The sequence below is a fragment of the Desmodus rotundus genome, chromosome 3 (genome assembly GCF_022682495.2).
Source record: "Desmodus rotundus isolate HL8 chromosome 3, HLdesRot8A.1, whole genome shotgun sequence".
Lineage (NCBI taxonomy): Eukaryota > Metazoa > Chordata > Mammalia > Chiroptera > Phyllostomidae > Desmodus > Desmodus rotundus.
Window position 1 is genome coordinate 140,973,250 of NC_071389.1, and position 18,034 is coordinate 140,991,283.

The following is an 18,034-nucleotide window of genomic DNA, read 5'->3' on the forward strand; positions in this document are numbered from 1 at the left end:
CTCAGCAGTTTATGTAAAAAGGGCCTCGAGGGCTTGCTCCATAAGCTCAGGAAGAGCTGGTATGAAGTGATGACTTTAAGACATACACACTCACCACACATATGCCTATGTACACACACACAAGTGCATGCATGTCTGTGCACTTGGCACAACCTTAGACTAAGTTAACAGAAACACACCCAAATTAAATAACAGAATAAACTAATATTCTTATTGCTTACCCTATTTAAAGTATTACATTTGACTTGGTATGATAAATTTTAAGAGCGCTGTTGATGAGTTAACATTTTTCCCATTACTCAATGATTAGGACACTTTTTGGGGGCTTTCCATCCCTTCAGTTTTGAGCTCTGCTAATTTAAAGGCCTTAGATCTCAAGTGAGAAATGTTCCCACGTAGACACAACAATGGTTTCACTGACCTGGAGGTTGAAAGACTCATTTTTGGCTCTTCAGGCCACTGAACCAGAAAGAAAGAAGCAGGTCATTACGCAGCTCTGGGTGCTGATTGCAATTATAAGGAGAGATCAAATCGGGGAGCACAGGGAGGGCAGGGGGGTCTCAGGTGGCAATCCCGGGAATTCTGAGCAGCGCTGTTGCAGCTTCACCTGTCCAATCGTAGCACACTAACTAAGGCAGGACCCCTGAGGACTCGCACTCTCTGGGAGTGAAGATTGGTGCACACCATCAGGGAAGGAATCCCGTATGACTGGTATGCTGGCCGAGGGCAAAGGGAACGTGGAAAAAGAATGGAAGAAGCACAGTGTGAGTGTAAATTGCAGCCTTGTGAGAAATCATAGAAACGAAGACTATAGCAGCTGGGCATAGTTCCTTTCTTTTGTATGTATCTGTGTGTATTAACTGACGGTTTATTTTTAACCTCTCTTCTCTCCTATATCATGTAAGAAATACTAGTGATGATTACTTTTATTCTTAGAAAATTCAAACAGAAGCAATATTAAGATCACTTAGAGATGGAAATGATGATTGATGAGAACTTGTGCCTCTCTTTGGGGAGAGTGACAGCATCTTCAATTATTTAAAGGGTATTTGCGTGATATTGTTGTTGTCCCTGGAAGTTTCAACGCAGACTAAAGGGTGAGAATACATGCTGAATAGACAAAGGGTAGGTTTTGTCTGTTGGCCCATAGCGATCTCCCTTCTGGCCCTCCTGTGCTTTCCTCTGTAGTTCTGAGAACACTGCATTCCCCAGACACTCCTGGAAGCTAACTCCTCTTCATGGAGAGTGGAAGCAATGGAGAAGCTTTATCTTTCCCTGCTTCCTACTGGGCCCCAGCAGTGGCAGGCGCAGCCGCAGAGGTGGCGCAGTCCACACTGCTGCAGCCCTCCGTGGCAGCTCCAGGCAGAAGCTTCAGCACCAGGCTCTCAGCGGCCTCAGCAGGGCAGTGGTCACGGGCTCCCAGTTACACTTTTCCTCTTTTGGCTCCTTCATTCATAAGAGTGAGAATGGTTTCCTGTACTTATTAATCTCTAACTTTACATTTTCATTTTTTAAAAAGATTATTTATTTATTTATATTTAGAGAGAGGGGAAGGGAGGGATAAAGAGAGGGAGAGAAACATCGATGTGTGAGAGATACATTGATCGGCTGCCTCTCTCACACCCTCAACTGAGGACCTGGCCTGCAACCCAGGCATGTGCCCTGACTGGGAATCAAACCAGTGATCTTTCGGTTCACAGGCTGGCACTCAATCCACTGAGCCACACCAGCCAGGACACATTTTCATTATCCCCCCTCTCTTCCAGTCTTTCCAATCCTTTGGTAATCAGTTCCCAGTATTAAATTCCATCTGTTTGAAATACCTAGTGGGGTTCTATTTCTCCATAAGGACAACCACTGATGCAGAGAACCCATGGCCCAGCCTGTGCAAAAGAAATATGGATGGAGAAGGAAGAAGATGATCACTGATAGGCCAGAAACAAAATGAAGAAATCATATAACAAGATGTCAGGGGCAGCATGCCATGATTTCTGATGTTAACAACTTCAGGTGGTGATAGGGTCCAGAGTACGGACTTGGAAAGAGTGTCTCACGTGAAGTGAGAGTGTAGTGACGTGAAACCTTGTGGAATTGATGTGGTCTTTTAACTGGGATGCGATGGTGCCGCCTGGTTCACTCGAATGACTTGAAGTAAGGAACGATGATGCCAGGACATGAGAGAGGGAGAAAGACGGGGACATGTCAGACTGTCTTCTAAAATAAGGTAGTATTTTTATTAGACAAATACATGTTAATGGCTAAGACAGGGCACTCGTAATGCCATGAATTGTTTCCCCCTCTTCTAACTGCGGTCGAATGCTTGATGAAAATGTCAGGGATTGCTTGGCTTCCTGTCTCAGGCAATAGCCTTAGAGCTGTGGGCAGTGAGTTAGTGTAATCATGCATGTTTGCCTTGTAAGCATACTGGACTCTTACATTCCTCTCTGGGCATATAAAATAAAAACAGTGTTTGCCCTTGGCTGAAGTCATCGCAGCTCTTTTCAAGAAACCCTGTGTTGCAAACAAAGAAGAAAAAGAAATATCATAAGGCCCAAGTTTAATGGTTCTGTAAGTGCAGTATAATTAGCATATACACTTTCAAATGACGGGAAACTATCCTTAGTGAATAATGAGATTAAGAAGATTAGGAAGCTATTTATACCTCACTCTAATGTGCTGTCAGAATAACTTTATTTTACACTCTATTTATTTATTAGATTCCTCAACGTCTCATTTGCTGAAATCTTTGCAGTGGTGCTGCAATTGGTATTACCTGGCATTTCTCTTCCAGAAACACAAACGGCACCAACACATTAATTTGGTACCAAAAGAACAGAATTTGTGTCTGTATCATGCTGTTAAAAAGCCAACACTAATTTATCTTTTAGCGGGTTGGCTAGGGAAGTGTTTTTTATCATACTTACACCCTCTATAACTTAGTTATGCCCACAAAACAGGTCCTCCAGATAGAATTAATTAGAATTGGAATTTTGCCCTGGGGTGTGGTTTGCTGTTTCCTTGTATAATTAATGCATCATTGTGAATCCCCTTAGCACTGTTATGTCGACTCTATCTCTACCTGCTGGAGAAAAACACTGTATTTAGTCACAATTTCTCTGCACTATCGCAAGTTTTATTTTCAACTGCTAACTACAGCCCAGAGTCTACTAAATTCAGCAAGTTCTAGTTTCTACACAGGCTAACAAGGGATGGTGGGCCACAAGCCTGGGGAATGGATATTTTACGATGAAAGTTTTATCTCCCCAAAGGGAAGGTTCCATTTAACTGTAGGTTATTTGCTGAAATACTGATTTGTAAGTTTAGCCACTAAGGACAATTCTAAAAGATTTTACCAAAATTGACTAATACTTAATTACAAAGTAGTCTCAGTTGTGTATTGTAATCCACTGTCCGTTCTTGTATTGCAATTTTTCTGGTTTTGCCTTTTGGATCGCTTTTGTATAAGCTCTCTCAAAACTTGTTACTCAGGGGACACCAGACAGATGTCTGGGAGCTTCAGTCCCCTGGCTTTGAACACAGACAGAACGAACGGCCAGTGGAATAGAAGCATTGCTACTAGTTGCCAGTTCTTACCAAAGTCACAACTAAGCAGAGAGGCAGGCAAATACAGAAATGTAGAAAACATTTTTTCCAAAATAAGAATATCTTTATTATTTTCAGATAATAAAAAATGATACATGCTCATTATAAAAATTTCAAATACATAAAATTCTAAAGAAAGTAAAGATCACCCAAATACTACAGCCCAGAAAAAAAAAATCATTAACCTTTTGGCAAAGATCTCTCTATGAAACTCATATTATTATAAAGTATCCAGTGTTATAAATGAGCCCATATTAAACATGCTATTCTGGAATCTGATTTTTCACTAAATAATATTTCAGGGACAAATTTCCATAGCAATAAAGATCTAAATAACCTTTCATGACAGCTGCATACAAGTCAACGTTACGTATGTACTATAATTTATGTAACCTATCTTCTGTTGAAAGACATTTGGGCTGTTTCCAACATTTGAATGTCCTAAACATCACAAAGTACATCTTTGCCATCTTGTTTACACAGGTATGTAATTTTTATTTATTAGGATACATACTTAAACAAATTGTTGGGTAAAAGTGTGCCATTTAAATTTTTGATACGTATTGCCAAATTTGATATATACTGCTCTCTTAGAAAAGTACAAATTTTTACACCAGCCAACAGTGAACAAGAATGTCTATTTGCCCATATTCTTGTCAACTGCTTCAATATCTGCCAATCTGGGAGGGTAAAATTAACACTAGTAAAATAATGAACACACATATTATCAGCTGTTTTTTTAATTTTCAAATAGAAGATACTTTAAATTTTTTAGTCACCCCTTTTCAGAGCAGGTATTTCCTGCAATTGAGTAAAAAGTGTTCAGTTTGGTACCCATTCCAGCATCAGTGTGACTCAGGGTAAGAGTCAACTTCTTTGAGATCATTTCCCTTGATGTACAGTGATAGCAACCAGCTCAATAGGTACTGAAGGCTTAAATATGCACGTGCTCCTGCACCCTATTGCAAGTAAGCTATTTCTACCCTCTTACCCCCATTCCAACCAATGTTGATCTGTAAGAAAATTTTAAAATTAAGAAGCAAATGAAAAACTATGAAAATATTTATAGAAATATTGCTGTTTATATAGAGGACCACGAAGTTTGCAATGAGGCAGATGACATCAATTAGAAGGCTCTTGTGTGAAGGTTTGGTAGGTAATGTTGATCTTTTGAAATGAAAATGCCTCCCAAGAAAGTACTTGCATGTCAAATCCAATAAACCATCAAATATCTATAATTTGGGACAGACAGATGGAAACAAAATACAACAAAATTGGTTTATTATCTGTCAAAATGTTGGTCTATCATTGCTTAGTCATGATGTGGGAATACTTCTTACCGTGAAGCACACTGACAAGCAATGTACACAATGCCTCATTCCTCTTTTAAAATACATCTCATATGTTAATGTTTGGAACTCATAACTTTTATCCAAGAATGCTGAGATGGAACTCTACAAGCAAATGATTGATGATAGTATGGGTATCGGGAAGACAAACTTTGGGTACAATTAGATGTTAGTATCAATACACTAGATACCAATGATTTTGAAGATACTTCAAAGGACTATTTGATTCATTCATTTTATAAATATTGTTGGGTCATATTATGCGCCAACCACTGTACTAGCTGTTAGGGACTCAAAAATGAGCAGGCTATAACCTGTGTCCCCAGGGAAGCTTCGATGTTGTGGAGGAGAGGAAAGAAGCCAACCACAGTTCCATCACGGAGAGTGAGATGAGGTATGCGCAGGTGTTTCAGATGACTGAGAAGCAGCCTGCTGCAGACGCCACCCTAGCAAATAACTGCTCTGAAAAAAACTATTGGTCAATGGGAGAATAGGATCTGTCATATTTGCCACAAAACGTGTCACAGACTGCTTCATGCACAGTAATAGCAAAGTGATGGGCTGCCACGGAGATCAGCTATCCAACAGGACAAGGAGAAAACCCCTCGGAATCCCTACACAAGAGCTGGCGGAGGAGCCAGGATCTACATCCAGACACCACTCTCAGACAGCGGCTTGTGGAGTGGAGAGCTGCCAGTTAATGTTAGAACTGTGGTTACAACTCTCCCAGTGTTTCCTGTTCACCCACTCATTCACTCATTCATTCAGTCAGTCAGTCAGTCAAGTGTACAATCCATGAAGGCAGGGTGTTTTGTGGGGTTTGATCTTCATCATTTCCCCAGCTCCTAGAACAGTGCCTGATGAAAAGGAGGCTGTTGGTAAATATTTATTCAGTGAGTGAATGGATGGATTAATTCATATTATTTACATCAAACGACTGCATTGGCAGGGAACTGCGGCAGACAAGCAGGACAGTGACAACGGCAGAAGATGCGGCAAGGCTTGTGCGCTTACTGAAAATTTGTGGGATCGGCAAATGACTTCACATTCATGCCTTTTCATAGGAAAAGAACATTGGGCTTTGAAGTCAGGCAGATGTGGGTTCAATTCCTGGCTCTTCCAGATTGGGAGGACCTCAGGTAAGTTCCTTAACCTCCCTGAGTCATTTTCCTCATCTATAAAATGGGATTCATACCTTCTGGGTAGTTGTGATGATGAAATAGGAAAAGACATGCAAAGCTCTGGACCCAGTTCCCTTTGCCCTCACCCCATTCTTCCAACCCCAGAGGTGGTAGTATGCACAGCTCTGGTAGAGCTGTGGGCCCCCAATTCTCTGGAGAGCCTTCTTGGAATGCTTCTTGGGCACTCTATTCTATTCCTCTTATTCCTGTCTGTCTTCCAGGAAGCTTCTCTAAGAAGCCTTCTTTAGCCTCTCAAAAGAGCATAGTAATCTCTGTCCCCTCCTTTTCACCTTTGCTTTTAGTCCCATTGGTTGATGGTTCAAATAATAGATGTCACCCAGCTGTTTACTGGAGTCCATGTCTTTTCTTCCTTACTTGGTGTCCCAGTAGTCGATACAGTGCCTTGGTTCTGGCAGATGCTTAGTAAATACTACCCAGGATAACCCTCACTTCCTGTACTCACCATAGTCAGGTCACAAAAGTTGTTTTACACAGGCTGATGTGCCGTTGTATAAAACTACTCTTATGCAGTGAGTCACAGATCATTATAACAATTCTCAAGGAGTCAATAAAATTGATTATGTCAGAAATCTCAAACCTATTTTCAAAAACAATGAAATATTTTGGGGCATCATATAATGTGACGAAAACTCTAACAAATAAACAGAGCCTGCCTGGAGGATTGCTCTCAGTGTGTTATAAGGATGAAGAGGAGCGGAATTCTTGACTAATTCATGTTTGCTGATCAGAGGGAACACTTACTTGGAGGCTCATTCTTGGTTTCTTATTCTGCCCATCATGAAGCTGTGAGGTATCCCTTACTGCCCATCACAGAATGCCAGACTTAATTACTTAATCAACATTTTTTAATGCACCCACTAGAAGGCAAATCTAGTCAGGAGGACTGGATCACTCAGCAGAAAATTGGTAATTTCACTCAGTAGAAAATTTGTAATTTCCAGCCATGGTGGCATCTGCTTACTATATCATTAATCAGCGTATTGCCAGCTAATCTGATTTGGTCCTTCAGATGTCCAAAATACTCACCCCCACACCCCCCAGCAAGGTGATCTAATCAAAAAGCTCAGAGATTAATTAACCACATTGCTGGAATATAAAGAAATTGACACTAGTTTTAAAAACCACGCAGCCTCTTTGGAAAGGTAGTACCTACTGCCCTAGAGCAGGCTGAGAACACTTTAGGGCAGCATGGCCTGAGAACTCGTTACAAAGCCCAATTTCTAACCCCAGAACTACTGCATCACAAGCTGGGTGGGCTCAGCAATATGTGCTTTTAGCAAGCCTTCCACTTCATTCTGATGCACATTAAAGTTTAAGAACAATGCTTTAAGTCAAATACGTGAATTCAAATCAACAGATCACACATGTATCGAGTGATGGTGCAGGCCTGGTGTTAATCAGAGCTTCCGTGGTGACCTTTCACTGAAGGTACTTTCAGACATTTATAAAACAAGCTAAATCAGCCTCAGAATGGTTTGTAATGTATAAAGCCAAATGCCAAAGGCTTTTGCTATTTCCTTTCATTAACAGGAATAATCAAGAGTTGCCAACTAGGACAGGTCACAAGAATTAAAATCCTATGAAGTCAAGTCCAAGCCTCTTCCCCTGCTAGTCTTAGCGCAGGGGCCACTTGGGAGCACCGTGAAGACAGGCATCCTGCTCCGGTGGGAAGACAGCACTCCACAGCCAGGCCCCCTGCAGACCCGCCTGTGGGTGCGGCCTCTCCTAACTGCCTACCTGGGGCCTTTCTGGGGCCTGTCAATCAGGCCAAGGCTTACTGTGTTTTGAACCTCATTTTCTGCCATTTCGTCATTTTTTCCTCAGAATTGTATATAGTTCCATGTGTCTGACCTTGGTTGCTAACCTGACCCTAGTTCTTGATGGCTTCTTTCCTTGATCAGTTGTTCTTGAATGCAGCCTCCAATCAGACTGTGATGAACCCAACCACACACACACACTCACACACACACACACAGGGCATGTGCATATTCCTCTGATGCACAGAAAGCTAGAGGTCTATCCTTTTATTGTGAATGCCCTGAAGAGGGAGATTCTGTAAATCCTCTGGAACTGGTTTTCCTGGAGTATTTGAACCCACCATCACACAGACAATCATTATCCTCACTGTGTTAATTTACTCAGCAATGTTACGCTAGCTGAATTTTTGATTGCGTGAGTTCATGGAGATACTTTACTTCAACTTATAAGGAAACAATTGCTGTGTATAGGATAACATGCTAGGCCTTGAAGAGGTGGCCCCTACACACTCAGGAAATGTGATAGAGTTATGGCCCCCCAAAGATGTCCATGTCCTATTCCCAGAACACTGTGACTATATTACTTTACAAGAGTAAAGGGACATTTGCAGATGTGATTAAATTAAAGATCTAGGGATGCAGAGATTTTCTTGGGCCACCTGAGTGGGCCCAATGCAATCATAGGGATTGTTGTAAGAGAGAGGCAGGAGGGCCAAGGTATGGGAAAGAGATGATAAAGAAAAAGTCAGAGAGAAAGAGGGGGATCTGGATTCAAAGATGCTACATTGCTGGCTTTGAGGATGGAGGAAGAAGCCACAAGCCAAGGAAGGCAGGTGGCTTCTAGAACCTTGAAGAGGTAAGAAAATGAATCTCCTCCTAAAGCCTGCAGAAGGAATGCCAAGGACTTCTGACATCCAGAACCACAAAATAATTAATGTTGTTTTAACCCACTAAGTTTGTGATGGTTTGTTTTGGCAACAATAGAAAATGAATACAGGGAGTTTACAGGTCTAGTCAGAGAGAGAAGGTGGCACAAGCAACTTTGATATAATTCAGGAAGTGACTGGTATAAAATAGGAATACCAATAATTGCTTTGAAAATGCTGACAAAGCACTTCTGGCTAGAGAGATTAGGGAGGCCGCCAGAAGGATGGTGGTTCTGCTGGGCCCTGAAGGACTGGGTGAGATTTCAAAAGGGAGAAACCCAGGAAACTGCAGGAGTAAAGGCACTGAATTGGAAGCTACAGAATATAACAGGAATCTGCTCGGCTCTTGTGACCAGCCACTTTCTCAGAAACAAAGATGACTTGATTAGAATTTCACACATTCTACTCAGGATATAATAGGTCCCTAAGTATGTATTTTTTAAAAAAGAACTTGTAATAACAGTAAATAACTATATCATATGTGATAAACTACCTGAAGAATTTAAATACAGAATACAGATCTTGGGCAAGAACCCCCTCTCTGCATTGAACATGTCATAGCCGAGGGTGAACCTGGCTCATTTTCAGACTGCAGGCTTGGTAGGGATGAACAGAAAAAAAGAATAAGGGGTCAATAAAAGTAAACAAAAGGGCAACTCTTTAAAGGGCATCTACTAATATTTACAAATTAGGCACTTCCTACAACCTTTGTACACAAGCCAAACTAAACAATGGAGTCCAACTGAACTGAACATACCTCGAAGACTGAAAGCCCTGAGGACTCATACTGAAGACGACATTGGAATCCAGTCTCTTTTTGGTAGTTTTTGGTTGTTTTGTTGGTCTGAAGTTGGAGCCCATGACCTCAAATAATCTAGAATTTAGCCTAAGTTTACTCATGAGGCAATTACCCGATAAAATACACTTTTAAGCCACTCTGTTTTGCGAGTTGGGAAGTAAATAATGGGGCTGTCCAGACTGTTGGTCTATATTGTTACCAAGGTCACCATTGGTCATCCTCTTGGCATGACTTAGGAAGGCAATGTCTTCCAGGATGGCACCTGTACTCACACACCTCAATAATACTTGCCTTCTTCTTTATCTTCTGGTAAAGTGGATTCCTTCTGGAGCTGTTCACATTCGTCCCAGCAGAATCCAGAGGAACAGCTAATCTCCTCCACAGGCCTGCTCCTGTAAGAATGGTCTGGAGCTTCTGCAGAAGGTTCCGCATTCATACTAGAGGTCTTTGAGTCCTGGGGTGGAGCTGCATGCTTTGGAAGCCAAAATTCTTCACAAGAAGAACTGGGCATATTACAAGTGTCCTCATTTCTCCTACTCCCCACCTTTCTCTCAAAGCCCAGAAATGTAACCTCGGACTGGCTGCATTCAAAGGGAATTTTCTGAGTCATTCTCTTTTCTCTCAAATGTTTGTCATGAAGCAGTGAATGATTACTCTGTCTTTCATCATCTTCCACTGGGATACTTGGTACGTTGTCCAAGAACAGAGGTGAAGGACACCTGAAGGACTTGAGTGATGTGGGAGGATCTTCAGCAAAATATAAGCAGGCTTGAGTACTTTCAAGAGTAGTTAGAACCTAATTAACCAAGAAGCAAACATCCAGTTAAGTTGAATAACCTTTCATTTTACCTTCTTTTCTGTCTACCTATTAAGGAACATGCTCTTCTTTTCAAGAAATCAGTTCTTCTATAGAATTTTGAATGAGAAGGTATTAGAGATTAGCTAAATCCTTCATTTTAATGAGTAAATTAAGTGACTTGAAGTAAAGCATAAAGAAAAAACCCGGCATTGAATTGAATATCGAGACTTGGCCTAAGGCCTAGATTTGCTACCATTACTTTGTGATCTTGGGTGAGTTTCTTATCATTTTTCACTGCAACCTTAATATGTGGAGAATTGGAAGGGTCTGTGGTACAGTGAACCCAATCTATAGTTCTCAAGTGCCAGATTTGCATAGAGGAGCATTCTTAAAATACAGATCCCTTATCCCTGCCCTAAAGGCTGCCATTCAAAAAATATGGAGATGGGAGGCCAGGAATCTGTATTTTTAATGCTTCGCAGTTTATTTGGATGTGCAGCCCAAATTCAGAACCATTGACCTGGTATAAAATAATATACAACATACCTTCTCACACATATGTAATTTAAAAGACTACAGATAGAGCTGTGTGAATTCCTTATATGGGGAGTGGGGAGGGGATAGTGGGGAGAGGGGTTTTCAGGAACTACTATAAAGGACGCATGGACAAAACCAAGGGGGAGGGTGGAGGTGGGGGAGGGAGGTGGGTTTGGCTGGGGTGGGGTGGAGGGGTGGGGAGAAAATGCAGACAAGTGTAATTGAACAACAATAAAATTTTTTTTTAATTAAAATAAAAAAGATTTAAAAAGAAAAAGAATACAGATAGAGAGCTTTACAATTTACAAAGTGCTTTACACACATCACTCCACTTAATCTGCACAAACAACACTATTATTTGCACTTTATAATAATGACGCTGAGTCTCAAAAAAGGGAATCAATCAATATCACTAGTCAGTAAGGAGCAGACCTGCTGCTACTTCACCCCAGACCTCCGGCTCCCAATTCCATGTTCTTTCTACTACAGACCTCATAGCTCCTTCCTGGGCCCAAGGTCCCGCAGCCCTTCCTGGTGGTGGCAGGCTTAGAATACGGCTCGCCTGACTCCCAGCCCAGTGCTTTTTATATTCTGATGGTGTCAACTCCTTGATTAAAACCCTTCCATTACTCTGCAATAGACTCAGGATACAACTCAAACTTCTACAATGGAATTCATGTCCCTCAACCACCTGGAACCTTCTATAATAACCACTGCAGCTTTTCCTTCACCCCCATCCCATTTCCATGAACTACCCAGAACTCCTTGTGGTCTCAGCAACATGAAATCCACCCGCTTTGAGCCTTTGCAGGTGTATGTTCTCTGCCAGGGAAGTCCTTCCATTGGAAGGCTACCTAAACCCACTCTGCTTTTCAGGCCATAGCTCAGCTGTCAGCTCCATGAAGAAGCTTCCTTGACTTCCCTCTGCTAGACTGTATTCTAATTGTGCTCCTACCCACTGTTACGCTGATCTTCTGTACTGAAAGTGCATGTTCACTGAGGGACCGTGGACTTGAGGGCAGCAACCACAGCTTGATCACTATTGGGTCCCCAGCATCCAGCACGAAGTGTGGCACATGCAAATCAGGCACTAAATAAATATTTGTTTTTGTAAACAAATACTAAATGAATGGATGATTGAATCAATTGGGCAGATAAATAAATAAAAAACAATAAGAAAAATACTGAATTTTTAATGGGCAGTTCTCTTAAGAAAGTTTAAATGAAATATTCCCTCTAAAGTACTCACTATGTCTCTTCATTAAAATTTTTGCAGGTCCCTGGTTCTACCCAATAACGACCTCTACCAGAGTACCAAGTGATGTGACCTTTTGACCTGGAAAAGCTATGTACTGAATTAGAATTCTCTTTCACGGCTAGATTTGTCTCATTACTGAAGAGTTCACTCAGACACACAATTTCTCCCATTTAGATTTTCCATTATTCTACAGGCTTAGTTTGTAATAAAACCGTGTGTATATGTACCTCATCCATTGATGGTCTCAGTTTTGCCCGCGTTGCAGCGCACTGGCTTGCCAGAGAGAAGAGCTTGGCAGAAAAATTCCGAGGACAGGGAAGCACTTTCTTATCTAGAAGCGAGAGGCATGAATCGAGTCCTCTCTTTTCCATCAGTTCCATAAGGAGGTCCCTCTAGGAAGAGAAGAAGACAACCTCCTTGAGAACCCTATCAGAAAATGACCAAGGTGCAGAGAGGACGACAGTTCTCACCAGCTGAATATGCTTTGGTTCATCTAACACCACTTTGCAACCTGTCAGAACTTCCATTATTACCTACAAAGAATATACAGAAAGTTAAATACATATACACAATGAGTTGTGACTATTCACCTTAGCAATGAGTATAGTTCATTCCAATTAATAAATTTATATTTTGTTGCTGATTGATCATACAAAATTAATGTATAAGACAAGTAACAGGAAATCATAAATCTCAAAGTGAATGCCTTTTTTAAAACTTGAATTTATCAGGGTGGCAACTGGTTAATAAAACCACAGGGATTTCAAGAGTACAACTCAATTTAGAGCCTTCCCGGCGCTTACGATTCCAAAGCTGTAGACATCCGTTTTAGTGGAGAGTTTGCCCTGTCTGATGCGCTCCTCCGGCATGTACCACAGGTGTTTGCCGCCGCTGCTGCTCATGCTTGTGGCAGAGCTCTGGTGCTCCAGGTGCGGTCGGAAGTGTGCTGTGGCAAAGCCCGTCAGTCTGGGTTGAAACTGATCATCCAAAAGTATGTTGGTGCTAAAATAATGAGCAAGGACAAACAAGAAAAAGACATTAATAAGACATTTTGGTGAAAAATAACATGGCAAGCTCACCTTTATCGGGTTAATTACAAACACGGATAAATTAAAACCATCCATAATTTTCCATAAATAGAGGACATGTGCTCAATTTTATTAAAGTATAACTCCAAGTCTTATTAAAACCTAAAACAAAATCCTCACCTAGGAACAGTGGTCATTATGAATTTACAGCTACATTATGGAGCTGGCGGATAAAGCTGATGCTCTGTCAGCAGGTGACACTGAAGTGAACCACAGCAGCTTTCCTTGTGCTCTGCTTCCATGTGATGAGCATATCATCTGGGTTTAACCAGATAACAATAGTCTGTGATGTGCGTGGAGCTCTGCTGTGGAATGCTCTGCCTGGAGCCACTCGCACAATGGTGTGAGGAATCTCTAGCAGCTCCTGCCTTAGGGAAAACCCTAATCCATTGTCCCATTATCCATGGCTTTTTTGTGTTGTCTTGAAAAAAAAATAATTTTAGAGAAAGAGGAAAGAAGAGAGAAAGAGAAACACTGATTCGCTGTTCTACTTATTTATGCATTCATTGGTTGCTTCTTGCATGTGCCCTGACCGGGGATTGAACCCACAACCTTGGCGTGTCAGGACAACATTCTAACCAAATGAACTACCTGGCCAGGGCCTTGTCTTTGAGTCCTTTTATAAAATATAACAATCTATAGAGGCAAAGGCAAAGTGCCTGGAGTCATTTTTAGCTGTTCATCAGTTGCATAAAAACCCTAATAATCACTTAACATCTTGGCTGAGAGTAAGCATGAGCTTATTTGACTGGTGAAGGGCTGCCACAGCAGGGGTGGGAACGATAAGCCAAGGGCGAGGCGCGTTTCACTTGGCCCACACCTGGCTCTGGGACCGCCAGTGGGTTACTTCACCCACTAAACCTCAGTATCATCTTTCCTCAGAAGTGAAATGAGGAAAACGACAGAACTCAAGGAAGGCATATGGGGCACATAAATAGCCTACTGTTTGCCAATAGGTAGTGCTCAGTAATGGCAGCTAAGATGAAGATTAGCAATTGCTCACGAGAGAGAAGATGGATATGGATAAAAAGAGGTGGGTGGGCTAAAAGAAAGTTACCTACTTTTCAACTTTGTTTACGGCTGTTTGGAACTTGTTTTTTGTCCCCTGTGGACAAAGCTACTAATAAAAGACCTGCCCATCCAAAATGCCATATGGTACATCTGGAGTACTGCACACTCTTATTAAAAGTGGTAATAGCTGCAGGGTAAAAATAAGAAGTTCTTAATCCTGAACAAGTACTGGACCTTATGAAAGTTCCAGAAGTCCCTTCTGTCCCTGTATTAGTACACTGACAGGCACACCCCAGCTCCACAGGCCTGAACTGCAGGCATTATTATGATGCAGAATATTCAGAGCCCTGGTTCTATTTAGAGGATGTAAAACTAAGGCCTCATGAATTCTAATGCAGACTTTGTCCAGGACTGAGCTGACAACAGACGAAATGATGGGGTTTCCAGGACCAGAAAGGCATGCCTTAAACTAGCAGAATCACAAAGTCCAAAGAGCCCCCATTCTGCATAATCCCCAAAGCCCTGACCTGTTGTGTGATCCTTGCGTTTATGAGGAGAAAGGCAGGGAGGAGACTTGCATCATAAGCACAGTCCTCATTTTTCTCCTTGCCTTGTCTTTTCACCCCAGATTACTTCAAACCCGGCAGCTTCTAAAACCAGCCCGGATCCCACACATCTCTGTCACTCCTCACCCATTCTCTGTTTTCCTCGCTCGGAAACAGTATTAGCTACCCTGCCATGCTTCTGAAGACAGGGATATACTAGAGCCGGATCATGCCTTCTCTGTAGCTCTCGGGAAGAACAGACACTTGGTCCATAATTACTTCTTCCCTAGGTGTACACTTCACTAGTTCAGATCAAGAGCAGGGCTTCTGGAGATGCCCTGATCATTTCTGACTGCCAAGGTATTTAATGCAGGAGTTTGCCAGGTGTGCCAGGAGGTGAGGTGAGCAGGGAAGTTCATTAACTCTCATCACCAGGACCAACCTTTGCCCCTCCAGCCTGGGCTGCACGCGGAGCCTGGCTCTCTTCTGCACCCTGCCCCCACTTCCTTTCAGCCTGGGGAAGGACAGCAACGCTGGGACGGCCAGATTTTCATTGTCGAACATCTGGCCCTCTCCTTCCCCCACCCCAACTCTAAAGAAGGTATAAAAGTCTCAATTTAAAATGCCAGAACCAGGGGAATCCAAAAATTTGAATGTGTGGAACACTTAGACTCCCTGAAGTATAGCTTTTTTCTAAGCAGAAAAAAAAAAAAGTAACAACAACCATAATCTAATCTATTTATTTGACCCTCAGCAAAACTGGCAGGAAGCTTCCAGCAATTGATGAACCACGTTTCTGTATGAGTTGAGCTGTGACCACAATGTGTTACACAATAAAACCCAACAGAGGACTTTGGGTCCTCGAGAGGCCATCAATAAGAATGCGAAATTGTTCGAGGGCACTGCTTTCACACTTTGAATAATGACATTTGGTGAAAAGACAAGTTGTTTACCAGCCGACGTTAGTGTATAACATAAATTTTGAGTCCAGTGATTTACTCTGTTCTAAATAAAGGTTAATGGTAGCCAAGGAAGAAGGATGTTCTGTTTCAGGAAAGTGGGAATTGCGAAAGGCCCTTCAACAATCAATTCTGCCCTAATTCGTCCCCCTGCTTCAACCTTAAATAGAATGTTCTAACATAAAGTGCCTTGAGCTAACACGTAGGTCAACGGAATACGTTTATACTATAGGGTGAAAGCAGGCTACCAAAATGAAAACAACACAGATGGCTAAAATCATGTGACAATACCATGCAATAAGAGGGCAGCTTGCTGGCTGGCTATTGTGGCTACCGAAGACACAGATGAGAAGGATACAACGGCCCACCCACCTAATTTAGTGTTCCTACATCCTATTTCTTTTTTTAAAAAATATTTCCCATTTCATTTTATTTTTAAAAAGATTTTATTTATTTATAGGCAGGGGAAGGGAGGAAGAAAGAGAGAGAAACATCAATGTGTGCTTGCCTCTTGCACGCCCACCACCGGGAACCTGACCTGCAACTCAGGCATGTGCCCTGATTGGGAATCAAACTAGCAACCCTTTGGCTTGCAAGCCAGTGCTCAATCACCTGAGCCACCAGCCAGGGCATACATCCTATTTCTTCTAGTCTTTCCCATAAGATACTTGCTGTAGCAGAGAGACCTCTCTAGATAATTCTTCCAGCAGAAGGGTCAGTGGCAGGATCACTAACGAGACAGGGAAAATCCTGCACAAGGTGGTGATCTTATCCTGCCCGGGAGTATTATTGTACTGAGTCTCCCCCTTGCTAAGGGTCCTAAGACAATTCTTTTAGGGGAACTGAGTCCCCCAAAGGCTACAAGAACTGCTTTCTTTGCCCACCAATTTGTCTCCTAATTTAGTTGAAGTCTGTGGCCCTTAAATATAAGGCAAGATGACACACCTAGATTACGATGCAAGATTTGAACTTAAGTGCACATACCATGTTTGACATGTAAGTGCATGATTGGTTTTTGCAGATATGTTTATTTTTATAGGGTTTTATGGGGAGTTATTTGTGCCCAGTAGCGCAGTCCCCGAGTGCCTGGTAACTCTCAGGAAAAGTCCAGACTCCACCCAACTGGCCGTAGAGATAAACAGGACCGAAGAGGCCTCTCATTGACAGCCTGAGGCAACAGGACATGTTGCTGCCTGTGTTGCTGCCTTTGCAACACCAAGATCCCCCTCACCAGATGAGGCAAGGCCCAGCTTCTCTGAGAACCTGCAGATGATTGGGAAAGGGCACACACCCACTCCCCAACTGCAGACTGCGGGCATGTGGTCTAAAACGGTATGAGCCTGAGACCCTTATTCCCTCCTTGGGTGAGGCAGCCTTCTCTCTCCTGTTGTAGCCAGGCAGGACTCAGAGACAGTACTAAAACTCGTTTTGCTTTAATGGCTACCTTATGAGTCCTAGGCTCTCTGTTTAAAGGCCCGGTCAGTACAGGGTACTCCTCCTGTACATGTGAAATTTCATTTCCAGCCGAACTAGCACAACTTCCGTAACCTCAGTTTCCCTGTCAATAAACAGATCTGGCAATGCTTAACTCACAAGGCTGTTACAGGGATTAAATGAGAAAATGGAAGCAGAGTGCCTGATATACAGGGAAGGCCTAGAAATGTGCTTTGAAGGATGTAGGCTAGCCACTGTCCATTCCATACCTACCATCTTACCTCAAAGTCCCAGGGAATTTGGCTGGCTATCACTACAAGTTCAAGGACAACAATTTGAAATACCAAAAGTAAGGGGGTTGCAGGCTGCCCCTGGAGTACCCAGGGCCCTTGGGTTAACTACTTTCAAGGTAGTGGCTGTGTTTCAAAACAGTTCCAGAAAAGTTCTGGAAGAATCTGACTAAATTAACATTTCCAGGCATTTTAAGACCAATGAAAGAAAAAATATATAGCTATTAGTTTGTACATATGTGTGCATACATGTATGTGCCCAGGGGTATTAATCAATGAATGTTGGTGTTTAGAGTCCGTGGTGGTAAATAAAAGAGGGGAAATTTTAACTTATGTGATATTTCATTCTTTTGGCATCTCTTGGGGGGGAAATGAGCATATTTAGATATCTAAGAAGAAAGGAGGCCCTAAGGGGAAAGTAGGAAAGTCTGAGGAAAAAAAGTTGTTTATATCTAAAATGTTTCTGAAAAACAAATG

General features: G+C 42.1%; 1 protein-coding gene across 3 annotated transcripts in view; it reads right to left on the reverse strand.

The window, feature by feature from the left end:
- Positions 1-3,651: 3,651 nt before the first annotated feature.
- The window catches only part of IRAK3 (interleukin 1 receptor associated kinase 3), a 99,639-nt gene continuing 85,256 nt past the window's right edge, over positions 3,652-18,034 (reverse strand). For 2 of the 3 annotated variants that reach the window (XM_053921200.2, XM_071221007.1), the window contains exons 11-14: positions 13,034-13,232; positions 12,701-12,763; positions 12,458-12,622; positions 3,652-10,432 (exon numbers count right to left, since the gene is read on the reverse strand). In XM_053921200.2, coding sequence (XP_053777175.1) covers positions 9,914-10,432; positions 12,458-12,622; positions 12,701-12,763; positions 13,034-13,232 — 946 coding nt within the window. In that variant the 3' untranslated portion in view covers positions 3,652-9,913. The remainder of the gene's footprint in view (positions 10,433-12,457; positions 12,623-12,700; positions 12,764-13,033; positions 13,233-18,034) is intronic. The other variant, XM_053921201.2, reaches the window with a different exon arrangement.